Genomic DNA, 26,879 nt, shown 5'->3' with positions numbered 1-26,879 from the left:
TTTAAAGGGTTTATGAAAATATGTTATTATATTATATTTATTTTACTATGATTATTAAGACACTTCAAAATGATTTATGAAAATAATGTTCATATTATATTTATTCTTGGGAACCTACAAAAATAAGCTATGCTTTCCAGTAGGTTCCTGTTTCATTCAATTATTTTGAACTTATTTTGTCAACTATGTTTTTTCTTGTGCAAACAATTGATATATGAAATGAAATAAATTCCAATCAATCAATCAATCAATGATCTCAAAGATGACTGAATCATTCTCTTGTTATACTACTCTTAGACAAACTACTTGATACCAGCGGCTTGTTGCGTGACGATACTCAAGGCATTTGATATCCCAGCTTATTCATCAGCTACCAATCTCCCAGCTGTTATCATCCTATTCTTGCTATACGGGTAAGCATCGATGTCACTTGTGTTCATTTTAATATTTTGTACAGATGTGAATTTATTTTATAGGATTATGATGTCTCAGACCTTCTAAAGATAAACTCCAGTTCTGGTAAAAAAAAAAAGGAAATTAATTCTCACAGAATCAAACGAAACTTACACTGAATGTTCAAGATTACAAATAAATGACATGTGCCAAACAATTTTGGAAGAAAATGTATACTGGCTGAGTAATGAGCATAGAAAGACAAGGAAATCAAGGTAGTACTAGCCCCGACACCATGTGTGTTGTCCCATATATAGCTTTCTGTGTACAGTGCTTGTTACTTTACTAAGAAAAATCCGCGACAAATACGAGCCACAAACGTTCTATGTTCGTTATCATCCGTTAAACGTCCGCTGTATCCTCTCTGCATCCTCTTGGGCATCCTCGCAACTCACATCCGCTGCAGCTGAAAACGGAAAGAGGGAGGAAAGATAAGGTACATGGAACGTCTATAAATCGTTAGTAGCACGGAAATAGAAAGGATGTAAGCGTATGCATCTCGTATATGAAGTATTCAAAGCTGTCATTCACTTCCATCCTATTTCATCCGCTAGGCTTCCGATGAACATCCGTTTAACATCCCCGCTACATACTAACCACGTCCGTTATTTTCTGTTCTGTTTTCGCAAATTTTGTCCATTTCTGGAGCGGATGAAAACGGATGGAACCACCCCCGAGATTTTGCTCGTCCGCTGTGTCCTTTATGCATATGTTTTGTGTCCATCGGCCAGTGGGACGGGCCATAAGCTTGCAAAGAAAGGCAATTTTATTGGTAAAATTATGTTTTAATGATATTTTCATTTTGTCTTTGTCTTTTGTATTCCTTCACTTAGTTTCTCCATCACACCGATGATGTATCCAGCCTCATTTGTCTTCAAGGAGTCCAGTCTCGCTTACGTGTGTCTCATTGTCATCAATCTCTTCATCGGTATCACTACCATCTGTGGAAGCTTCCTGGTGGAACTCTTCAATCTCGACGATGAGGTACCTGAATTTGATACATATTTCAAGTGTTAAAGCCACACTGCACTACTTATAGCTACTTGCGCCCTCTATAGGGCAAACAATGCATTATCGGTGCCTGTTAGTCCCCCATGACCCCCTTTTCCCCCCTTTTTTCTTATGTTAATTGAGAGCTGATTTGATTTGATAACCACCTGTCAGTGACCATGCAGGGAGGTCTAATCCCTCCTGGCCAAACTAGTGCAGATGGGCTTTAAGTTATTTGATGTGTTATGAAAATCCTAAAGTCCTATCTAAAAACGTGATTTGGTAAGGAGATAGATGATTAATCGGCTGAATTGTAATGGCAGCCTATGTTTTTCTGAGCCTGTATCATCTTGTGCAACTTCTGTACTGGTCTTGGTCTAAGTAATGGTTCATTATGATGATAATATGGTGATGACTTTATATTCTGTATTGATTCATTTAACAATCTTTAGAAAGGTTTGTATGACACACTGTACTCTTGTGTATCTCATTTATAACTTGCAGCTTCTCAAAAAGGTGTATGACACAATGTACACAGTCTTCCTCATCTTTCCAAACTACTGTCTTGGCCGGGGTCTCATGGACCTAGCTTACAACGACTACATGAATGAATATTACACCAAAATTGGTAAGAACAAAGAATGTGTTGCTTTAAGTTGTTTGTATTAAGGAAGAGCTATTTCATTCCCCAACTTTAGTTTATGATAATTATTACAAAATAAATGGAGGAGAATAAAGTCTTTCATAGGATTTTTTAAAATATTTTTTGATTTCTTTTATACCCTGTGTTCAAAATAATGTTGCAGATGTTATAAGCTAGCTAACTGATGCTTTTAGATAAGTTTAATATAACACTACCTACTTTCACAGAAAGCAGGTTGAATGAAATCCTACTTGAAGCATGGCCGATGCTCAATTTCACGTTGGAATAAAGTTGATGAATGTTCAATTATTTTGATATACTTGCATCAAGTTAAATAAAATAAAGTGGTCTTTATAGGCAGGTGGTCTTTTTGTACATGTTCCTTTAGTATCATATTCAATTAGAAACCATATTTAAGGGAAATGAAAAATGTAGTCTTTACAGACAGGTGGTCTTTCTATACAGGTGATCACTGAAGCAGGTTCAACTGTATACCAGGGGAAGTCATTTTTTAAATTCACTCCAACTTGAAGCAGGTGAAATTCACATTTGAATGAAGTTGATGAATGTTCAATTATTGTGATATATCAAGTTAAATAAATAAATACCGGCTCCTTTAGTACCATATTCAATTAGATACTAAATTTATGGGAAATGAAAAACGTGGTCTTTATAGGCAGGTAGTCTTTATATGTTATTCCGTTTGTCCTCATTTGTCTCACACAGGTGCTGTTGATGAGGTGCAGTCACCATTCAGATGGGATATGCTGAACCGGATGTTCTTTGTTATGGTCCTAGAGGGCGTTCTTGCGTTTGCGTTTACCGTCCTGTGTGAATATGGATATATCCTCAGAGCCATGTAAGAAATACCGCCCTCTTTGAAAACAATTTTTATGCCTCCGCCACCGAAGGTGGTGCCGGAGGCATCATGTTTTCGGGTTGTCCGTCCGTACGTCCGTACGTCCGTCCCGTTTGACCGTTATCACAATATCTCAAGAACCATTTAAGATTTAAACTTAAGACTCAGGAATAGTATTTATCACCATAGGAAGACGATCTGATTAGATTTTGGAGTACGTAGGTCAAAGGTCACAGGTCACAGAGGTCAACCTATGAAATTCCTTGTATTGAGTTTGTTAGCGCGATATCTCAAGAACCATTTGAGATTTAAACTTCAAACTTAAGGATAGTATGTATCACCATAGGAAGACGATCTGATTAGATTTTAGAGCACGTATGTCAAAGGTCAAGGGTCACAGAGGTCAACTTATGAAATTCCATACATTCGAGATTGTTATCATGATATCTCAAGAACCACTGGAGATTTAAACTTCAAACTTAGTGATAGTGTGTGTCACTATAGGAAAACAATCTGATTACATTTTGGAGCACGTAGGTCAAAGGTCAAGGGTCACAGAGGTCAACTTATGAAATTCTATACATTGAGATCGTTATCGCGATATCTCAAGAACCACTGGAGAATTTTCACTTCAAACTTAATGATAGTATGTATCACCATATCATAATATCTCAAGAACCACTGGAGATTTAAACTTCAAACTTAATGAGATTGTGTATCACCATAGGAAGACAATCTGATTAGATTTTGGAGCACGTAGGTCAAAGGTCAAGGGTCACAGAGGTCAACTTATGAAATTCCATACATTGAGATTGTTATCATGATATCTCAAGAACCACTGGAGATTTAAACTCCAAACTTGATGATAGTTCATGTATGTATCACCATAGGAAGACAATCTGATTAGATTTTGGAGCACGTAGGTCACAGGTCAAGGGTCACAGAGGTCAACTTATGAAATTCCATACATTGAGATCGTTATCGCGATATCTCAAGAACCACTGGAGAATTTTCACTTCAAACTTAATGATAGTATGTATCACCATAGGAAGACGATCTGTTTAGATTTTGGAGCACGTAGGTCAAGGGTCACAGAGGTCAACTTGTGAAATTCCATGTCTTCAGCTCGTTAATGCGATATCTCAAGAACCATTTGAGATTTTAAACTTCAAACTTAAGGATAGTATATATATCACCATAGGAAAACGATCAGATTAGATTTTGGAGTACATGTATGTCAAAGGTCATAGAGGTCAACTTGAAAAATTCAGACTACATGTATAGGACTTGTCATGATATGTCAAGAACCACTTGAAATATGTTCCGTTACTTAACCCGTACTTAACTGGGCTATTTTGAGCACCTCCCTGACTGGGGGGGGGGGGGGGAGGGGCCGATTGCCTCAAAATTTGGCACGCGTCTTGAGAAATTGCGCAAAGGAAGAGACCTCACTATTATTTTGTTGAAAATTGCTTATTTTATCAATTATGCTAATTTATGCAATTGCATAAAGGAAAAGACCTCACTATAATTTTGCTGAAAATTACTTATTTTATCAATTATGCTAATTTATGCAAATCAAATTCATGAATAATGATTTTTATTAACAATTACATAAATAAAGCTTTTACAGAGTTGATTTTGTGGCAAAAAGTTTCTAAAAAGCCTATCGGGCATTATCACATAAAAAAATTGTCCATGTCTATTTCAATTCTTATGTATTTCATTGTTTTATGAACTTCTTTTGTATTCTATTGTTATTAATTCTTAATCTTATGTATTGTATTGTTTTAGGACTTCTGATACTTGAGGTTGTTACGTATCAATATTTTGCTTGAATAAATGATAACTAAACTCTAAAGAGTAAAATTATGCTGATTTATAGACCAAACTAGAAACTTCACTTTGCCATTCATTTTGTACACAAAATGATTTTCGGCTTGACCTTAGGTCACAATAGGTCAAGTAACTCTCTAGTTTAAATTGCTCTATGGCGGAGGCATCATTTTCGACTGCGCGCAGTCAAAATTCCATCTAGTTTTGTAAGAACATTCTATGAAATAAAAGTTTTTGGTGTAGTGTGTAAATTTTGAAATTCATAAGCTTTGTATTTTTGTAATTTAAATGTAAAAAAGAAAAAGGGAAAGAGATGCTTCTTGCATTTGCGTTTACCCTCCTTTGTGAATATGGATATATCCTCAGAGCCATGTAAGAAATACTGCCCTCTTTGAAAACAATTTCTTTGTAAAAACATTTTATGAAGTATTTGGTGTAGTGTTAAAGATGTTCATGCGTGGGTATATAGTCGTTCGTGAAGTAGGCAACTTGGTGATCACTACATAACACTGAGCCAATGGGTATTACCCTCCCGTGCGTACGTTCGTGTGCTGCCCTGGATTATCCATGCATGAGCAAATTTAAAGTGTGGTATGATGATTTTCCTTCAAATTTGATTGAAATTTTGAAATTCGTATGCTTTGTATTTTTGTAATTAATATGTAAAAGAAAAAGGGAAAAGGATGCTACTTTTATTGCCCTGATTTGTCATGTTATGATTGCAAAAAACTTGAATAATGTTTTGTCTTACATTTCATTTCCTGTTTATTTCATGATCCTATGTTTCTCTGTTTCTATAACTTGATAAGAAGGACAAATGTTTCAATGGATCACATTTTTCTTAAATCGGTTGGCACAAGAAGATGTCCAGTATGGCTTGTAGTGAACTTTTTGTGTTGACTTTTGGTACATGTACATGTAGCTGTATTACTATTATGACATAACACTTTTTTATTTGTTTTAAAGAAATGTTTGGCTTGCACCCAGTTGACAAAGATTGTGTAATTGAAAACAAGTCAGAAAAAAGCTAGGAACTAGCAAGATTTTTTCCTAGATTTTGTCTGACTTGTTTACTAATACAAGATTAAGCATGTGATCTTATCTTCTAGGTGCAAGCCAAAAATTTCTTAAGAACTCTTGTAACGTCTCCCAGGTATCCTAACATTCACAACTTTTCTGATTGTCTTTCTCTTTTCATTCCAGAGAGATATTACCTTGTTTTAGAAGAAAGAAAGTCGACAAGAGTCTTCTATTCAGTGAAGATGGAGATGAAGATGAAGCCTAACATTCAAAACTTTTCTGATTGTCTTTCTATTTTTCTATTCAGAGAGATACCTTGTTTTAGAAGAAAGAAGGTTGATAAGAGTCTTCTATTCAGTGAAGATGAGGATGTATTGAGGGAGAGGCAGAGAGTGCTAGTCGGAGAAGCTTCACAAGATTTACTCAGGATTGAAAACCTCACAAAGGTGAGCATGACTATTGATCGGAATACTGTTGGTTATTTGTTAAATACTAGAACTCTTGTGACTTGCAGTTTTCACAAATTGTTTAAATCTGACATTTTTGTTGCGTAAAATTTTCATAAATCCTGGACCATTCTTGAAATGTGCAAAAGTTTCATGTACATGTATGCCCAAGTTTTTTAGTATTTTAGGAGTCGTTCTTCTCTCAACTTTCATTCAAGAGGTTTGGGTTAGAATTGTTTATTTTGTATGGTTTACATAAGGCCGTCTCTTCAGTACATGGAAACAGCTTTAGGAGAGAGAGCCCTTTATTGCATTATCCAACAAAAAGCATGTAAAAGAATTAAGAAGTGAAAGAATGCTATAATAGTAACATGGAAACTAAACAATTTGCATCATATAACAAATTCCTATCGTTATTATTTTATTACAGTTCATTGTTTCTAGTTCAATTGTTCATTGAAAATAATGAACACTGTTTTAGATTTTCAAGACCAATTGTAAAAGAGTTGGTTTTATAGTGCTCATGTTTCAAATGGGGTAATCATCCTCTCTTTTGCCTCAGAGTAATCTGACAAGAAAGATGTCAGATTACAAAATGCTTTGATTATGATTATCACTATTCATATCATACATGTACATGTACACTGTAGGTATGCATCATTTGTCATAAGTTGATGTGGTAAGATGAGCAAGTGTGGGCTTAAATGACGCCTGGTCGTAATGCTCCCCAGGGAGTGGAGAAATGTGCATACATTGTGTGTGGGCAAGCCTGAATCCGATGACCAGGGTAATCATATATCTGTAAAGCGCTTAGAAACAAACATCATTGATGTGTTAAGCGCTATATAAAAGCGGAATATTATTATTATAATAAGCGATGTATTTATTTAATAATTGAGTCTGTTTCATTTGTTTTTGCTGCAGATTTATAAAACTAGAAGATTAGGGAGACATCTAGCGGTGGATGGTCTGTGTTTAGGAGTGCCAGAAGGAGAGGTAAGAATCATTCATATAATTAGGATTCCTACATTATGAATTGGAGTTTCAACAAATTTTATTCTTAATAACTATAATCATTTTCCTCCTTTTCCTCTAAGAATTAGAATCATTAGAATCATGAATGAAGAGTATATAAGTGCGAGAATTCTCAACTCTAACATATATATATATATATATATATATATATATATATATATATACATACATACATACATACAGCTGAACTTTAACTTTAAGCTCCTGTGAAATTCAATATTAAACTCTGAAAAATATCATATTGTACTTATCTCATAAATCAGAAGAAGCACGTCAAGTCATCAAGTCCTCTAAATATTATCAATGTTTAATACTTTTCTTTATCTTGATTCGCCAGTGTTTTGGTCTATTAGGAGTGAATGGGGCAGGTAAGACCACCACATTTAAGATGCTCTGTGGTGATTTAGGCATCACAGGGGGAGATGCATATATCAATAGAGATAGGTAAGTCTTCTTTCCTTGTTTCCTTCAGTTACTTCATCTTATATCTGTGAATTATGGACATCTTTTATTATTTCAGCCTAACTTAGCTTAGACTGAAATGAAAATAGATTCACACAATTCACAGAGATAAGTGTTCACAATAAACCATGGTTGAAGGTAGAAATCATAGTAATACAAGTATATGGACATACATGTCTTTCCATTAATGTCTCATGATGATGTGATAACATTAATTCTCTTCAGGCCAATGACATTTTTGTATAGAGCAATTGCTTAAATGTATTGTATGCTGGTATTCATGATTATATGACCATATTGCTCTTCCTGGATGTAAACAGTCACAATAAAAAGTAATTTGAGTAAATCTTAAAAAGATTGTGTGGAAAGGAATAATATAAGTCCTGTTTTCTCCATTATCCCATATAAAAACCAATAATACAATCTAAAAACAATGCTAATATAAATTCAAACATTGTTTGACATGTTTGGCAATATGTTTAGCATTATTCAAGAGAGCAACAGAAGTCTTGTATGAAAAATGTATTTAACATATGGAATAGGCTTTTCCCTCCTGATAAAACATGAACTTTGTGTGAAGTCTGCTAGAAAACAATTGTGTTCCTGTTATTGTTATGACATTTGGTTCTGACTCTTTCATTTTTTTTAAATTTTTTTTGTCTACAGTATATTCAAGAAGAAGATGAAGGCATATAAATGTATAGGATACTGTCCCCAGTTTGATGCATTGTTTGATGAGCTCACTGCCAGAGAGCATCTATTATTCTATGCAAGGATCAAAGGGGTTCAACAAAAAGATGAAAAACAGGTATATTGATATGTTTTTTAAGTGTTTGTGTTTTTTATTTACAAATTATGATGATTATGATGGATAAGTATGGATTTGATGATCCCCTTCTCTTCTATGCAAATTCTAAAGGGTTCCAGCAGAAAGATGAAAATACATGTAGGAGAAATATTTATCTATAATTATGATCATGATAACATTAGGGTTTGTGTGTGTTGATAAGTATGGATTTGTTGAACTCACTGCCAAAGAGCATCTATTATTCTACGCAAGGATCAAGGGGGTTCAACAGAGAGACGAGAAACAGGTGACTTGAAATGATTCAATATGTAATGATGTGGACATCATCAGACAGGTTAGTGGATATGTGCCATACACAATGTGTAGGGGATACTCTACATGGTTGCTGATAAAGCATGTGATAAATGCGATCTTAAGTGGAGAAACATCATTTTGTCTGGTAAGAATCAGAAAGGTGTTTATTTAATATAAACTTAACATCCTTCTTGCTCTTAGCTGAGGGTGTATCTGTAGACCCTGAGATGTGTGATAAGAGAATATACAATTTTCTCAGACAAAAATTATGTGAAGTGTGATGTTAAGAAAGAATAATCTCGGGTCATGAAACAAAACCTATTAGATTGTCCATGTACCTTTAGAAGTCACAGTTTATTGTTGTATTGTCAAGATTTTCATAACGATACACATGTGTCCTTTACCGTGGTTGAATCTTGGGTGAAAGAATCATTTCTCATCATCTCTATTTTTGTCTCATCCTCTATTAATTTAGGTTGTAACTTGGGCATTACGTAAGATGGCATTGATGCAATATGCAGACCGACCGGTTGGGACATACAGCGGAGGCAATAAAAGAAAGCTGTCTACTGCCATCGCTCTCCTCGGCAATCCAAAGATTATATTCATGGTAAGATTCTTGAGTTATCCAGTGTTGTAGTAAAGTAGTAACCCGAAGAATCAAATGTGTTTTGAATTGATGCAAAATTCATATCATTGCAAAGGGGAAGCCTTACTGATCGAATACAACAACTTCCCTCTTCAAAATATGTTTGGGGCCCGCAGTAATCATCTCTCAAAAATGTTCATTTTGAGATCCAGATTTTCTGCCTTCAGCCATCCTCCGTAGAGCGTCAACATTTTTGCTGTCACATGCGAGACACAGCCAGCCAAAATATTGCATTTTACGCCTTTTCATGATATCTATATGATTTTTTAGCAAATTATTTGTGTTTTTCAAGAGAAAATCTTTCCATCCATTATGATTTGTCCATAATTATCAAGTTGTCATTTTTCTTTGGGTGACAACTTTAAAATTGAAATGGGGAAAGAAATCGGTATCAAGGACTTAAATTAGTGAGATAGTAAGTAGGAGTATAGACATGTTTAGTGTAATCTCCGTTTGTTGTCAGTAGATATAACAGATTCATGCATGCTCAACAAGAATTGAATATGTCCTCTTTCCATTCTCTACTCCTTCACATTTTTAACACAGCTTTTGCGAAGTATCACCTGTGTTATCCTTGCAGTGCTAGCCATTTGGCAATTGCTCAAAGCTGCTGGGGGGTGTTTCACAAAGACTAAGATTGACTTTAAGTTGGACTTAACTATGGCAGGCCGTTCATGCCACTGTTTGATCTCACCATTTACTGGCATTGGTCTCTCAAGGGACGTATAAATCGTGGTCACAAATCTACAGAATTTACATTTTTTAAAAGTTCATCATTGAAGGAAAAAATATTATCTAAAGATCAAATTGAGAGACAAATAGTGAGAGCAACCAGTGGCATGAATGGCCTGCCATAATTAAGTCGATCTTAGTCTTTGTGAAACATCCCCCCCCCCCCCCCCCCAGTTCTCCTATATTCATACATGTGAGTTTATCATTACTTTACATCATTGTCATGTATGATGCAGGATGAACCTACAACAGGGATGGACCCCCACTCACGGCGCTTCCTCTGGGACTGCCTCCTCTCCATCGTCAGAGAAGGTCAAAGGTCGGTCATCCTCACCTCGCACAGTATGGAGGAGTGCGAGGTCCTCTGCGGCCGTCTGGCCATCATGGTCAACGGTAAATTCAAGTGCCTTGGCTCCGCCCAGCATCTGAAGAATCGCTATGGCGACGGGTACACGGTGACGCTGAAGGTGGACGGGGAGAGGCCTTGTATTAAACCGGTTACAAGATGGTTCAGTCATACCTTCCCACATTCAGAACTCAAGGTATGCTTACTCTCTCTCTCTCTCTCTCTCCTTTCCTCCCTACCTCCCTCTCTACCCTCTTTCTCTCCCCTCTGTCTGTCTGCCTCTCTCTATTTATATCTCCATCTCTCTATCTCTCTCCCACTATTTGGAACAAACTACCCCCTAAACTTATAAAGTGTGCATCTTTAAACAGTTTTAAGCATCATCTAAAACTTCACCTGATACAGACAATTTGAATTTGACAAATGCAATTTTTATGTGTGTAGTTACCATTGTAGTATTGTATTTTCTTTACCCCTTTTTTGTTTTTTGTGTGTACATTTTTAGGATCATCTACCTATAAGTTTTTGTAACTTTTTTGATGATCCAACCACTTCGTAATTTCCTTTAGTGTATTTTCCATTTTAGTGGTTTATTGTATGTTTGCAAGAAACTATTGTATTATTTGCCTTTGTATGTTTTTATGAAAGTGGTGAATAAATTTAATTCAATCTATCTCTGTCCTTATATCTTGTGTTTCCTGAGTCTTTGCCTCTTTATATCTCTATGTGGATATCATATGTCTTTCTTTTCCTTCTCCCCTCTTCCGCTCCCTGCCAGTTCTCTTTATTTCTCTCAGTAATTATCAATACTAGAAGAAGACAAAAAATCACAAACTTGTAAGTCAATTTACCAAGGAATTTTCATGAATTCTTTTAGGCCCATGTATTGAGAGTTGACATATTTTTGTGCTTTTTGCTGTCTGTATTTTCCAGAATTTGCAGTTTTCTTGTTATGAATCAATGGTACATTTGTGTGTACTTTTATCCATGTACTACCAATTTTGTAAAGGGTAATTACCATAGATGGAAAATTATTATTTGCTCTTTTTGTAATTATTTGTTTTCAGGAGGAGCATTTTAATATGTTGCAATACAGTATAAAGCTAGAACACATTGATCTAGCTGCTATCTTCAGTCAGATCGAAGACGTGAGAGCCTTGCTGAACATCAAGGAGTACTCCGTTAGTCAAACAACGCTAGATGATGTAAGTATTCAGAGTAGATTTTACAAACAGTCTGACGAGATTTAATGAAGTGTGATGGAAAATATTTTTGTGGGACCCCCCCCCCCCCATCTCTCTCTCTCTCTCTATATATATATTTATATATATGTCGATTTAGAATTGGCTCACAGAACCTTCCAATAGAAACTGGAAGTCATAGATGTCCAGAAAAATTCCCTCACATCTACGAATTTGCAATGATTGAATACAGGAAAAGTTGGAGATGAATTTCACATCATAATGGACTGTACAAGATATAACACTGAAAGGAATGCATTTTTAAAATAAAATGATTGAAGCACCTGGGGAATTTAAAGATCAAAGGAAGAGAAATTTGTAAAAAATTATGAAATCATATGATGAAAATATAATCAATAATTTTTTTCAGTATTTCAAACCAATCATACCCAAGTCAACTGGCGTTCAATGGGTTAAGCATAGTGTCAATGGAATCTCAATTTCTATGTGTCTCGCAGGTGTTTGTGACGTTTGCCAAGCAGCAGGTCGGTCATGAAGACGATAAATCGTCAGGGAAGAAGGAGAGCAAGAAGTCCTCGAGGAAAACCAAACTGGAGATGAAATCTATGTTGCTTGATGAAAGTCACCTTGAATCGGACTCGGATGATGAGTTCCTTCTCAAATTCAGCAAAAATAGTGTAAGATTTCATCCTCTCTTGTTTGCCACTCTCTCGTTTCCCCCTCTCATTTTTATGCCTCTGTTACGAAGAAGCCGGAGGCATTATGTTTTCGGGTTGTCCGTCCAAACGTCCATCCATACGTACGTCCTTGCGTCCCTTACATCCATCTAGTTGTTTCTGTTCTCTGTCTTTTTCTATTTTGAAAGATCTTAGGCAGATTAGCCTTTTGCTGAATCAATTCATCCAATACGGTCTACATGCACCACCACTTTGTCTTCCACCTGTCAAACTCATACAAGTTCTGATTGTAATTTTTGAGTACTCATGCTTTCCACTCTTGATTCCTCTCCTTGTCTATCTTTTTTTTTAAAGCTCCTTTCAACTGCTTTCAACTCATCCCTTCATTGAGTTTCCCATTTATAAGTGGTGTAATGATCTTTTTTCTTTCTTCAAAATATTGTTACATGGGGTTAGCATCTTCCTTTTCATGTTCTTCTCTGTCTCATCCTCCGTCTTTCATTTGCACACTGTATGTCTCTCATTTGTCTACTTGTGATTTAGTGTATTGGAGATGTTGACTGCATTTCATTATATACATTTCTAAAATCTCTCTTTTTTTTTCTCTCTCTCTCTCTCTCTCTCTCTACAGCCTCATCTGACATTTGACATAGAAGTATGAAGCTCATGTCATCCCAGCGACCTCGACAGCCAGGACTATTAACCATAGCGACCACAATGACTTTGAATGTGGTAGCTGCATCATCAATCACCATCAGGAATGATGTGAACAAGAAGGAATTGAATGAAGCTATTGATAGAATAGCATCGAAGTAGCTGCTTTAGAAGCAATACTAGAATCAGTGTCCTGTGAGTCGTCGGTAGTCATAGCAACATAAATGAACATGAAGGATCAAGGATAATACTTCTGGGCGGTTAAGTCTACATGTACCTTGTGATAGTCGGTATATTGGGCATTTCAGCAGGTTTGAGAGTCCAATGAATCCAAAGGGAAAGCTACAAGTAGAACTTAATAGGGTTATGAAGTAGACCAGGTATAGAGAGACCTAGACCGTCAAGATTAGTCTTCATGGTAGAGGGAAAAATTTTGAAGGATGGACTTTGAGGGTCGTTTCTGAGATGTCCCGTGGCCAGGAACATCACATGTACGTACATGCTGGTATGCATGAAGCGGAACGGTGGGATGACAGAATACTCACTATCATGGAGAATTGAAGGAAACTGAAATCAACGCAAGAATTATCACGTCGCTAAAAGACCAAAGAGACCTGAGGACATCTTCTGGGATACAATGTACCTGTGTCAAGGATCCTGGTGTCCTGGAAGGCAATTCACAAAGCCTTTTTTCCAATGACAAATGACAAAAATGAGGGACAAATCTGCTGATAACCAATTGGAAACTAGGATTTCAGTAGCTATTAACAAAAATTGCCATTTGTCACTGATGACAAGTTTTGTGAAATAGGACCCAGATGTTTTTTTCCATCAGTCCCAACCGGAAGCTGTCATTTTTTCATCTCGACCCAACAGATTGGTAGCATGCAGAGAATGTGACCTGTGGCCTATGACATACAAAGTTAGAGGCTTGCAGCGTATTGCCTTTCTGACTTCTACTTCTGAAAGTTTCAGAAAGTGTTGAATGGCTGCATGAGCATGACAATAACTAGATTTGGAATATATTGTGAAGGTTTATCAAGTTGTGTGATAAAAAGAAGGGGCCTTTGAAGAGCTGCAGTTTTTCTGAAATAAGGAAATAACAACTAAGTGTCTATCAGTAGTTATATTAACGTACAGTAGTTTATGTATCAGTCTTGGTACGACATTCACAGTATATATTTTCCAAACTCATCCTAAACAAGATGCTGCGTATTTTTGTATCTCGTTTAACCCATTTTCATATTTTGTGGACTAGTGACATACTGATTATCGAACAAAATTTGATTTCATGTATACTTGTCTTGAGAAAAGGAACTCGTAAAACACTGCAGAAATATGAAATAGGATTTGATTCTTCCCAATACTCCATTTTTGATGTTGTGCATCTGTCGTTGTCTTCTCTGTGTGTCGTGTCGTGCAGACTTTTGCTATTCTTTCCTTCGCAGCATATATGTTAAGATTTTGACATGTTTGGCAATGTTTGTATGCCAAAGATCAGTTAGAAACAGAAAGTCGTAAGAGTTAGTATAAGCCAGGAGATCATGTCATGAGTATAGATATTTTATGGTGGTACATGTAGGTTACCAAAAAAACTTACTCAAAATCAAGGAATTTTATCCATGTCCTTGTAAACTTTCTCTAAACTTTAATAATGCAATATGTAGTTGGGGATTTTTGGGTTGATCTGTTATCACTCCTATCAATAGAACAGTGTTGAAATCGCTCTTACTACTAGTCTACATGCCATTTTTTCTTTCCTCTACAAGTATTAACAAATATGCATTATTAAATACATGATAAAGGATGTTATACCTTGTTCATACACATTACATAGTATTAAGAGCTATGTGTATGTTATTTAATGTATTTTGTATTTTTAATGTTACTTTCTGTAACTAAATGTCAATACTGGCATAGTTTATCTTCTACCATGGCTCTACTAGAGGTGATTGATCCTCTGTAATAGAAAAAGAATATTCAATCGACTTTTTTGAGAGCTAAAAGGTTGTCTATTCTATGAGAAAATCATGCCAAATTGTATGACATCATGTGTAATGCCCACTGACTGCCTTATTATTTAAAAAATATATAAAAAAGTAGCAAAGTAAATTATTATAAGTGTAAATGAAAGGCAAATTGGAGTGTAAAGAATTCTAGGTCCATACCAGATTGTACGGCAGCATTTGTAATGGAAACAAGTACAAGTATATGTAGTACATTTACACTTGAAAGGGTTATTCACACCTGGCGATGTAAACCGAAGTGCCAAAGTAAATCCATTCTGTATGAATGACAAGCGGGAGTGAAAAAGGATTTAAAAACAAAATAGCTGTAGGCAACCAAGGCTCCTAAATGCTCGTTCAGATAAAAGGCGATGAACCACAGCGTTTAAAAGAACGTAAGTGAATGGCAACTGCAATGGTCCTACGCATATTGACTGAACTCTGTGTTATAAGAAAATACAAAATATGAAGCTCATTACATTTACGTCATTGTTTAAAAGAAATGTGCAGTTTAACGAGTCATATCTGAGCAAGGCTTTGGCTTACTCACTAATGTGTGTTAACTCGTTGCTTACTGGAACCGGGTGGTCCCTGTGTTAAGTCTATGGGAATTAGAAAATTCGGTAGTCAACAGGTTAAAGAATACAGAAATGTGAAGTGCAGAATGATTATGGCATTTTATTTTGCTGCAGCTGCGTTTCCTTGGCAGTTTATTGGCCATGTGTGAATGGGCTTGATTATAGCACCAGACTACAGCACATTGCAATATAAGTATTTAAATTTTTTAGAATTTCAATTGGATGTGTAAATACAGTCTGTAATTTAGAGAGAGATTGATTGCACAGAAATGTGTAGTTCTGGTAGAGTTCTATATAGGGTAGTGCACACTGCATAATTTGTGTATGCAATTTCTTGCAATGCTCTGGGCATTCTGTTAATGTGTGTGTATGGAATATGTGCTATTGAAATTTAATTTTGATTATGAGCGCGATCACAGAAACTTACAAGAAATCAACACGGTGGCTATTTCTACATTCTATTATTGAATAGTTAATGTAATGATTATGTAATTGACTAATAGGTGATTAACAAGGTCATGAGTACCTCATATTCGCTCGTCATCCAGGTTGCTGGTGCTAAACAACAGAGCCTGCACACGAGGTTCACCTTGAAGTCATTCAAGCAATAGACTGCAACAGGAAAAATTCAGTGATTGGGGCTGGTGTGATCACCACACCGTTGTTTAGCACAAATTGTTTGGCACCAGTAACCTTGACAACTTTGCCAGTATGACGTCACACTTCGGTACTCTACTGAACCGCCCTTGTGTTGATTTTTGAAAGTCGTGTGATCGTGTTTATATCCTTGTGTTAATAAAGTATGTGCTTTTTTCAGTTCCTAAAGTGTGTGAGTGAAAAAGAGAGTTTTATTATTAAATACGTTTTACTAATTTGATTGCGGTTTCATTCATAACGTCTTCCTAATTTGAACTTCTTTAAATACGCAAGGGGCCTTTGCAATAGGAGGTGCAGAAGATAAGAAAACAGATAGATCTCCCATGAATCCCTTGTGTTTCTATGTATAAATCACTCTTACTAAAAGAGACATGAACAAAACAATCTTTCCTGTTATTTTAGCCAAATGTACGTATAAGTGCTCTGTTCAAAATTGCTTGTAGACTACATTAATGTACCTGTTCTGTTGTGTGTTGCTAAAACAAAGCTGATTCTAAAAATATATCAACACTCAATTCCTGTAGGAAGAATTATCTTAAGCAGAGTAAGCGATATAAAGGTGGTTTTGGAATTAATATTTTTTTCAAAACATTGATTGTAAGCCTGGAACATTTAGTGCATGTAACAAAATTTGTTGTATTGTTATCAAACAGTTTATGGAACACTATATAAGGGAGAAGTTTTCTGCTTAGGAAAATGTTTATTCTTATCACGATAATCCTTAATCCCATTTACTTGTAATGATGTAATGTACATGTAGGACTGTGCCTGGTTATACATGTATATTTAGTCCATAAATAGTAAAGATGATATTCTTATTGGTTTAACTTGTATGAATGGAATATCATCATGCTTATTCCTTCTAAATATGGAACCCTAACAACAATTTGACTGAGCATTAATCTCTTCTAGTACTTTTAGTGATCCTTCTATCGTACGTATCCTTCTCTTACGACACAAATGTGTCACCACTACTAAAGCTCATAAAGTGTGCCTCCTCTAACATATGTTTACACTGCCAGGTGGTTTCTATTCTGCACATACTATCGGTATGACTGAATGATTTAGTAGTTGACTGTATGTATCACTCTAAAAAGATATAATACCAAAGAGTGTAGAATTTGTCTGTTTGTCTGTAGTCCTTTCGTAATAGTTACGTTTTTTCTCTTCTATGGTACTGTACCTTGAGTTGCCTGCTGTTTGCTCTGAAAGCATCGAGGGTTTTATGTGCTTGTACCTTTTCAATTTCGGGGCCAAATTTTATAATTCAAATGCTAATGCCTTAACTGTAAATTTGTTGCATTGCTCATTAACCTGACATCATGTATGGTAGTAAATATAGTGTCTATGCCAAGCAGCATTTTGAAATAATCGTGTTCATGTACATGTAACCAAGTTCAGAAATGAAAATTAAAAAATGGTTGTACGACACATACGATGCCCCGTGTGTGGCGCAGCAGTCACTTTCCCACACTGTCCGATTTCTTTAATTCAACCATGGACCAAATGCTGACCCTAAATGTAACCTTTGACCGATTTTGCAACCCAAACCCTACAATATTTGAGAAACTAAAGAGGAAAGAATGCATCCGTGGTTTATGCTTTAAAGCACTATTTATTTTACATATTCTTTATTTGGAGTCACTAAAAAGGTGTTGACTTCAAATCTTTTAATAACAGAGAGCCAATGCCTTTATAGCTCTGAACGGGCAGAATACCTATAAATTGGTCTGTATGAACACGTATGTAGTTTATACGCACTCTCCTTTAATGTTGGATGTAATCTCTATACATGTGTAGCTATTTATGGTATCCTGTAAACACAAATTATTTGGATAAATTTTTCATTAACAGTTGATCTATTTTAATGTTTCAATTTATACAAATGGATGAATCTACTAAGATGTGGACAAAAATTATTTTCCTGTAATGGAGATAAATAAACTGATGTGGAATCTATGTCATGTTGTGCAAGTGTCTGTATTTAGTAGAGAATATTATATTTCCTATAGCTGAAAAAAAAAAGAGAAAAGAGAGAAAAGGAGAAGGGTAAAAGGATAAAAGAGAGAAAAGGAGAAGGGTAAAAGGATAAAAAGAGAAGATGCCTAGACCACTGTCTGCATCCGGATCCCCCCTCAATCAGTAGCCTTGTAAACTTGTTTCATTTCCAGAGTACGACCTTTGCCCCCACAAAAATTCAATTGCCTCCTTGACGTGTGGAATTGCACTATGCCGCGATTCATACATTTAGATTTGCTTCTCTTTGTTATGTGCATGATGTGACGCGCCAAAGTCCAGTATCGCAACATAGAAACTGAGAAAAAAAATTCATGAACAATCAACTAATTATCCACTGATGAATGAACCAATATATCAATCAGTCAATCATATTGATTTAGGAAATCAACAGCCATCCAATCAATCAATTCATACAATCGGTCTATCAATTAAAGCCCCACCGCACTAGTTTGGCCAGGGGGGAATAGACCTCTGCATGGTCACTGACGGTTGGTTATCTCGTCATATAATCATATATTAAGCTCTCAATTAACATAAGAAAAAGAAGATCATGGGGGGCCAAGGATCACCGATTAGGCATTGTTTGCTATATAGAGGGCGCAAGTAGCTATAAGTAGTGCAGTGGGGCTTTAAACCATCACTCCTGGAATCTATCAATAAATTTTGGCAATCAACAAGCAAAAAATGAATATAAAGAATAAAGCAGAAAATCTATTTTTTTTTAAGTCTGCTGTATAATATTTGAAATAGACAAATTATAATGACTAAGTAATAATACAAATATACACTATAATTTGCAAACAGTTTCAATAATCATGCAACAATGAGGTTCATATTGCCTACAGACAATAAGGCAACCTTATTGGGTATTCATCTTTGTCTACAATGTACATGTACATCATCATTATCATCATTGTCAAGGGTTTGAATCCCGACAAGGCACTAATATCCTTTGGCAAGATATTAACCTGCACTTGCAACTTTCCACCCAGGTGTCAAATGGATACCCGGTAGGATGCGGCCGTCAGTTTTTGAGCGTCAAGTAACGCCTGGCTGGAATGCTCCCCAGGGAGTGGAGATTGTGCACACAGTGTGTGCGGGCAAGCACTGAATCTAATGACCGGGATAATAGTATATTTTGTAAAGCGCTTGAGACATTTGTATTAAGTGCTATATACAAATTAAATATTATTATTATTATTATTGTCCTTGTAATTTTCATCATCTTCATTATCTCTATTGCAATATAGTGTTTATTTCCAGCAGTCAATTATCCCATGCGTAGTGAATCATCAGACATCTTGATTTGTTCAAATCTTTACTCCCTGATTAGTTTGATGACTCCACCTCACCCCATCATTCCTCCTAAAGAAGAAAACAAATTGATACAAAGAATAATCTTTCTTTTTTCTCAATGAAGTTTTTAGATACAACAAATTTCTTCAAATTATGCACTCATGCACTTTCTGTAAACATGTATATTCCTCCTTCTACTAGTTTTACATCATTTCCTTCCACAATGATTTAAATATATTTTGAAATCTTAAAACACTTTTTGCACCTTTTGACAAATCAAGACCACATGCAAATTAGCAACGTTGATTTGTCAAAGAGCAAAAAAAAAAGAAGGTTTACAATGATAATAATAATAAAAAATATATTACCTGATTATTTCAACAGATCATTTTGGGAAATGTAAAAGTTGTTCAAAGAAATATTGGACTCGGCAACTATTACAAATTAAACAAATTGGGTATAATCTTGTTTATTATTGTTTGTGTGTTTGTTAGTTTTTGCTTTTGTTAATTGTTTTTGTTTTTACGTACGATCAATCACATACATGTATGTTATTTCTATCTCGACATCTAGTAAAAAAGAGAGGATAGATAGTTTGGAAGTCACTTACCGTTGACATCTATGCTAGCTCCTGTGATGTATTTACTGGCGGGTGAGGCCAAGAAGAGACAAGTCTCTGCAATGTCCTCGGGTTGACCAAGAGTACCCAGAGGGATTAAGGATAACATCTGGTGAAAGAGAGGGTACAGATCTTTTGTTTTCAAGGGCTATTTTTAAGCTATATACATGTATATAATGAAGTGCTTAGTGGTAGAACATTAATCCTCATTACCTAGTCCCTTGGAGAAGACTTCAGGATAACATCTGGTGAAAGAGAGGGTACAGATCTTTCGTTTTCAAAGGCTATTTTTAAGCTTTATATATATATATATATAATGAAGTGCTTAGTGGTAGAACATTAACCCTCATTACCAAGTCCCTTGGAGAAGACTTCAAGCCATCGGTCCCCTGGTTGCTTACTTACAAGCATAGATCTACACATGCTTTCTTAGAAGTCAGGTAAAACAAACCAAACCAAACCAAACAATAAAAGGCCTCTTTTCAGAGTGTTTCCAAGAAATAAAACCTAGGCCCTGATGCTTTGTCTATACTGAGCTATCAAATATATGCACCTTTTTTTCTTCACTGTTTTCCTATAGAGGGCAAATAGAAACACAATGAGAAGCTATTGCGTTGGAAAGAGTGGACACAAGAAACATCAAACCAGCAGGTGGGAGATAGACAGAGACAGAGACAGATATCAAAGAGAGAAAGAGAAAGAGGGAGGGGGAGAGAGAGAAAGAGAGAGAATGAGAGGGAGAGAAAGAGAGGGGGGGGGGGGGTACTAGAGAACTGCAAGAAATGTCCAGAGGATGAAGATGAGATAAAGAGAAAGCAAGATGTAAATCCTGATCTAAACAGAAGAAATATTTGATAATCAAGGGTCTTGTACTTAACCATCGACTTATCAAGCTGGGGCAAGTTTCTTGAAACAGTCATAACTCTCAAGTTCACGGACATTCCATAGAAACACACATTTCAATGGGATCTCAAAGAAGTTACACTTCTGACGGTTTGGAGAAATGGCCCGAAGCTCTCACTTTATGAATACATACAACCATTAAATTAACATATTAATAAATACCACTTAGTCAATAGACAAAAAAACAAAAGGAAACAAAAAAACAAACAGAAGATGGGGGAAAAGGACAATTGCATTAAATTTATTGTATAGATTCAAATGATGTATGAATGCAGCCTGTACCTACCATTTTGATGACTTTTTCAGGAACCCTGTCAGTCATCGGTGTTGAGATAAAACCAGGTAAAACACTATTGCATCGGATATCAAATCTAAAGAAAGAAAAGAAAAAGATAAAAAATTATCAGAAATTACATTACCAAGATTGAAACAAGGCGATCAACAGACATGCAGCACTTGAATAAAAGAAAATCACTATTCTGGGGAAAAGTACATACCGGTAAGTAGATTGTATTTTACATAGAATCTTTTGCTTTATTTAAACAAAGTATTCATTTAGATATTTCATGCATCCACTTAGTAAAAGAAAAGCTCAACTTCTCTGACGAATGCAAAAAATTACACACTTTGCTTTTTGTAATTTGAGTCTTAATAAATTTGTGATCTAAGGTAAATTAGAGTCATTTAAAAAAGGTCTATGCAACATGTTGCATAGAGGAAGGGGGGGGGGGGGGTAGGGGTGTGGGCTGTAGCCCCATTTTTCAGTCAACAAGTGAAATAACATGTATCACAATATATTACTATGGTGGTGGGGGCTGGGTCACTACATGTACAGCCAGCCCGTCCTTGAGTTTGGGAAGACACATACAATACTATGGCATTACCACAAAAATAACATGCTCAGTTACAAGCCGAGCCCCAAACCCCCCCCCCCCCCCCTCCTCCCTCAACTTATAAAAATGCCCTATGGCTCGTGTGTTTATTTCTTACCTGCTAAGCTCCTTGGCCATTGTCATAGTCATTCCTAAGATACCTGCTTTAGATGCTGAATAGTTCGCCTGACCGATGTTGCCCATCTATATACATCAAACACACAGAGGAATGGGTGGTACATACAGTGAGACCTCGTTATGACAAAACTCATTACGGACCAAGGAAGTTACGTTGTAACAAAATAAAAAACTTGTCATATCAGGGGGTGTTTCACAAAGATCCTAAGTTGAACTTAAAAACTATGGAAAGCTGTTAGCATCTATGAAAATATTTTGTAAAAGTTATTTGAAAAGGCATAAATTGATGATTCAAATCACCCATATTTTCTATTATAATGGGAGATTTCATGTTCTTGATGTGGAATTTATAAAAAGTCTAAGATACTTGAATTTTCACTTTTTAATATATTGTATTTTAAGGCTACAAATGGCTTTCCATAATTTTTTAGTCCAACTTAGAGTTAAGTTCGACTAGGATCTTTGTGGAACACCCCTCAGGGCTAACAAATGCAAAGTGGGACAGGCAGAATTATGTTATTACTGTAAAAGTTTGTTATATCTGATAGCAGGGTTATTTATAATGAGATTCCACGGTACAAAACAGAACCAAAATCTTGAAAACAGGGTATATAGCCAAGATTCAAGATCAATCCAGAGTGCTAAATTCCCCACAGTAAGGCATTAATCATCATGCTGCCAAAGAGATTACTTTTCATGTCACAGACAACTTTTTGGGGTCATTCTACAGAAAAAAGATTTGTAATTGCAGATCAGTTCAAGTGTTTAGAAATAATCTTAACACATATTTGTTTAAAGATAAAGTTGAGTTCTGGTCAGGGTCATGCAATGACATTGTGAAAGAAAAGGTGTGGAATTGATCAGAAAAGGTCGAACATCTAGCATATTAGTATTGGTGTGTACTGCAAGGTTCTGGAATCATCAAAATGATAAGATATTTGGCCCATTATTCGTAAAATTAAATTACAAATCTCATATATTATCATTCGTATCATCAAAGTCATTACTCCTATTACAAGGAGGTAGTGAACATGACTGATAATGGTTTCGGCCTTTTTATTTTTCCCCATATCAATATAAGTGTACTCTCTTTTGTTTCTGAATCATTGGTTATGTATTTCAGAATCGAGAACATATAGAAAGCATACAAGGTATATTGCTGGATTAGAATGATGTTCTTTCATGAAAATATCTATTTGAAGATTAACTGAAGTAATTAAGCCCCCATTTTTATGGCAAATTGTATTACATGTGAAAGAATGATGAATCATAAATCAGCACCTGTTAACAGCTCTTTTTTTTGGGGGGGGGGGGGGGGAGGGGGGGGGGGGGGGGTACCAGTTTAATCTTTAGGGAATTTATGAATTATTATTAGCTTGTAATATAAATTTGTTCAACTCACCGTGGCTATGATACTGCTGATATTGATGAAGCTCCCTCCTGTAACTTTACTCTTCACCATAGCTTGGCTCACTGCCTGACACATCAGAAATGTGCCCTGTAGAAAAACAAGGGTCAAAGGTCATGCTTGAATCTGCAAATTAATCACTCTTTTTCCTATATCACAATAAAGCACAAGATATCATTTAAGAAATCGTTAAACTGAAAGCTAGAACTTGTTTAGGCCTAACTCCTGAAGTTAGCCAAAATTATACATACTCTCATTTAACCTTGGGGGGGGGGGGGGGGGGGGGGAGGGGGGTTGAGATGCCACCAATACAAATTTAGGATAAAGGTATAATTCCTTTTGTTTTTTTTAAGACAGAAGAAGAAACCCAACTGGACAGTAAATTCTTGTACCTCCATCATAGAGTAAGAAATAATACTGAGTTATGAGTAGCAACATTATCCACCAGCTGTTTTACACTTGATCTGTAGTAAAAGATTCTTCTTATAGCTACCTCTTAAAATTGAAGATGAATGATGACAGACATGTAGCGAGGTATTGTTTGCATAACTACTGAATAGACACATGTATATGAGTAGATGGGACTACATTATCATAATTCATTCTTTCTTATCATCATTTTTAAAGTCAGCATTTTCCCTCTCAAGAGGGGTTACTGACTTTCGCACCATGAGGGCACTCCCTCCCTCCACTTCTTCTTGTCATGAGCATCCTCCTCATTGCTTTTATTCTTCACCATACCTTTCCATGGAATCTGTGATCTTCCTTTCCCTCTTATGCCATCCACTTCCAGATTCCACTTTCTATTTACAGATTAATCATCTTCCCTTCTCAACACAAACACGACCCATCCATTTACAAAAAAATAGGCTTTTTACTTCACGAGGTATACCTGGCCATCACTCACTTTTGATCAAAATGTAGATTTTGAATAGGTGATCCAAAACTTTAGATACTACCGGTAGTAGCTGCATTTGCTGCTGGATTTATTTCATCAAGAAAATGAGGATTGGGCTTGGGTTGCTTTTGAATTTTGGGTCAGGTTTGGGATAATGGTTTAATTGTTTGAGTTAGAAATTTGGCAAGTGTAATAAATTGACCACAGAGAAATTGTTACCCTCCATTGTTTCAAATATTCCTCTTTTTTTGGAGATATTGTGACGCTCCATTGTTTCAAATATATTCCTCTTTTTTTTGAGATCAAGCTTTGATCGTTTACCTTAAGATTGACCTTGATGACCTCATCGAAATCCTCTTCAGACATTTTTAGCATCAGCTGATCTCTTGTGATACCTGCCGAATTCACCAAGATGGTAGCCGGCTTCTTGTAGGTATCCATTACCCCGGCAACAAGACCTCGCACAGCATCCCCATCACCGACATCCGCCACGAACGACTTGTGGATCTGCTCGTCTGTGTGTGAGGGCAGGCTTGCGATGGTTTCATCCGCACCGCCCTGGGTCCTATCCACCACGGCCACGCTTGCTCCATGCTTAGCGAAGAGCTGGCTGGTTGCGCGACCTATGCCGCTTCCTCCACCTGCAAAAGTGTTATTCTCAAAAATTAAGATTTTAATTCCAGACACCTGGAATGTTTGCTCACGTTATCTGATATGATATATATAGAGCCAAGAAATAAGAAATAATTTATGAATTTCGACGATTACCATTGATTTTAGACGCTGGATGTGGACCCCTATTCCTTTTTATTTTATAAGAGCCAATTCAAAATGTTAATGCTTTGTTAAACATGTTTGAAATAGATTAAAACTTTTTTTTTCAAAGATTGCTTTATGTAATAATACTCATCCATGAACAACTTTGCATTGCATATATATTATACACATTTTCATTTTTTGAAATAAAACTAGAATCTATTTGCATCAATCTTGATGATTACTTTACATTTCATCTCAGTTTTAGTTTTAATCTAATGAAAGTGTCTCCAATATCATATATGTCCAAGACAGTGCCAAGAGTTGTTCAGTTCTTACCAGTTATTACAGCAATTCTGCCAGCTAATACCTTGCTAGTTGCCATCTTCTTCTACCGCGTACCGTCCGACGGAAAAGATACTGCAAATAAAAAAGTTAAGCCTGAATTTAAAGTATAAAAAAAAAAGGGGAAAAAATGTTCAAAATTCTATTTTGAACTGCATGAAATGAAGCAAAATTCTTAATCTGTTAATTCTTACCGGTATAGTCTAGACCCTAGATCTAGATCTAGATCTACTTAGTAAAAAGGGAAGAAGAAGAAGAAGAAAAAAAGTATAGATCTAGACCTTATAGTCTACAGAGTCGAAATATGGACATGATCCTGACCAAAATTGTAGTAGGGGACTTGGGTCCGATCTTTAGAAAAAAGTCATACCGGTAACTGTCTAGTATGGGGAGTTTGTCAACTTTCTGTTCAACTCCAGAGAGCTCCGACCCGACGCTTACGGCGGCGGAGCTCCCTGGAGTTACCTTCTGTTTACAGGCGCAGGCGGCTAGTGGAGCCAGACGTAGATCTAGTCTCAGCGGAACCATCGTCGATATCAGAGGTTGTTTCTTCTTATTCTTCCTGATATCAGATAAATTGAAAATGCGAAATGCAGGGGGAATAATTGTGGTTATCAAAATGAGCTAGAGATCTCACCTTGAGTTTTGATCACAAAGCACGTAGCGCTGCACAACTCGCTATTGTCAGAAGATCGGAGAAGTTCCTATATATTGCGTCGCGTCGACGTCGGGGAGCTAAATGAGAGACACGTACACACGAGCAGTGGCCGCGCGCTAGCTCCTAGCGCGCCCATGGCATCAGGCAAAACAGGGGAACCCCCTCAATATATTATAGCCACACCCACTCACTTTCGTTGATGGGCTCCAAAGTTGTGATGTCTCTCTCTCTCTCTTCTTCTTCTAATTCAATCGACTTAAGATTCTGGCAAATTATGTGCATGTGTGTATTAACTGCAATTTACAGTTTACAGTTTATTTACAAGTATATTTACAAGCTCTTATTTTCTCTCTCTCTCTCTCTCTCTCTCAGCTATAGCTCTTTCATTCACTTATTCTCCGTTTCTTTTCTCTCAAGCTCATTCTCTAGCTGTCTTCTTTTATATTAAAAAGGATTTTCAAAATATCCATCCTTTTTCAATCTTTTTCTCAGCATACTAAAAATATATTGAGACACACTCGCATCAGCTCTTTGATCTTTGATCTCTATTCAATTCGAATTCCTTTAATTTTGCTATATAGATATTTTTTTAAAAGTCATTCACAGAACATGAATAAATG

At 36.1% G+C, this 26,879-nt stretch overlaps 2 protein-coding genes and 1 long non-coding RNA gene across 5 annotated transcripts in view; 2 read left to right on the top strand and 1 right to left on the bottom strand.

Annotated features, from left to right (window-relative positions):
• The window catches only part of LOC593710 (ATP-binding cassette sub-family A member 2), a 96,930-nt gene extending 83,134 nt beyond the window's left edge, over positions 1 to 13,796 (top strand). For 2 of the 3 annotated variants that reach the window (XM_030997635.1, XM_030997636.1), the window contains 13 exons: positions 298 to 413; positions 1,287 to 1,437; positions 1,948 to 2,071; positions 2,813 to 2,945; positions 6,109 to 6,247; positions 7,172 to 7,243; positions 7,620 to 7,726; positions 8,411 to 8,552; positions 9,322 to 9,456; positions 10,464 to 10,769; positions 11,641 to 11,778; positions 12,273 to 12,452; positions 13,084 to 13,795. In XM_030997635.1, the coding sequence (XP_030853495.1) occupies positions 298 to 413; positions 1,287 to 1,437; positions 1,948 to 2,071; positions 2,813 to 2,945; positions 6,109 to 6,247; positions 7,172 to 7,243; positions 7,620 to 7,726; positions 8,411 to 8,552; positions 9,322 to 9,456; positions 10,464 to 10,769; positions 11,641 to 11,778; positions 12,273 to 12,452; positions 13,084 to 13,113 (1,773 nt within the window). In that variant the 3' untranslated portion in view covers positions 13,114 to 13,795. Of the gene's footprint in view, positions 1 to 297; positions 414 to 1,286; positions 1,438 to 1,947; positions 2,072 to 2,812; positions 2,946 to 6,108; positions 6,248 to 7,171; positions 7,244 to 7,619; positions 7,727 to 8,410; positions 8,553 to 9,321; positions 9,457 to 10,463; positions 10,770 to 11,640; positions 11,779 to 12,272; positions 12,453 to 13,083 lie in introns of all 3 variants that reach the window. The other variant, XM_030997637.1, reaches the window with a different exon arrangement.
• A 1,383-nt stretch (positions 13,797 to 15,179) lies between these two features.
• On the top strand, positions 15,180 to 18,306 carry LOC115929183. Its single transcript, XR_004066361.1, has 2 exons — positions 15,180 to 15,670; positions 15,747 to 18,306. It is a non-coding gene; the product is annotated as an uncharacterized LOC115929183 (long non-coding RNA).
• Positions 18,307 to 19,519: 1,213 nt separating this feature from the next.
• On the bottom strand, positions 19,520 to 25,676 carry LOC592790 (estradiol 17-beta-dehydrogenase 8). The gene is made up of 7 exons (XM_030997838.1): positions 25,596 to 25,676; positions 24,822 to 25,141; positions 23,597 to 23,692; positions 22,175 to 22,260; positions 21,471 to 21,555; positions 20,273 to 20,390; positions 19,520 to 19,731 (listed from the first exon to the last, which is right to left on the bottom strand). The coding sequence occupies exons 1-7, from the start codon at positions 25,639 to 25,641 to the stop codon at positions 19,715 to 19,717; spliced, it is 768 nt and encodes a 255-aa protein (XP_030853698.1). The 5' UTR covers positions 25,642 to 25,676; the 3' UTR covers positions 19,520 to 19,714.
• Between the last annotated feature and the right edge of the window lie 1,203 nt (positions 25,677 to 26,879).

The sequence above is a fragment of the Strongylocentrotus purpuratus genome, unplaced genomic scaffold (assembly GCF_000002235.5).
Source record: "Strongylocentrotus purpuratus isolate Spur 01 unplaced genomic scaffold, Spur_5.0 spur5_scaffold_4, whole genome shotgun sequence".
Lineage (NCBI taxonomy): Eukaryota > Metazoa > Echinodermata > Echinoidea > Camarodonta > Strongylocentrotidae > Strongylocentrotus > Strongylocentrotus purpuratus.
Note: the sequence above shows the minus strand (reverse complement) of the source record. Positions and strands in the feature narration are given on the sequence as shown.

Coding starts and splice junctions, on each gene's coding strand:
- LOC592790 (XM_030997838.1), bottom strand. CDS start 25,641: ATGGCAACTAGCAAGGTATTAGCTGGCAGAATTGCTGTAATAACTG. Junction 22,261..23,596: donor TCAGCAGTATCATAGCCACG/GTGAGTTGAACA, acceptor TGATGTATATAG/ATGGGCAACATCGGTCAGGC. Junction 21,556..22,174: donor ATGGCCAAGGAGCTTAGCAG/GTAAGAAATAAA, acceptor TTCTTTCTTTAG/ATTTGATATCCGATGCAATA.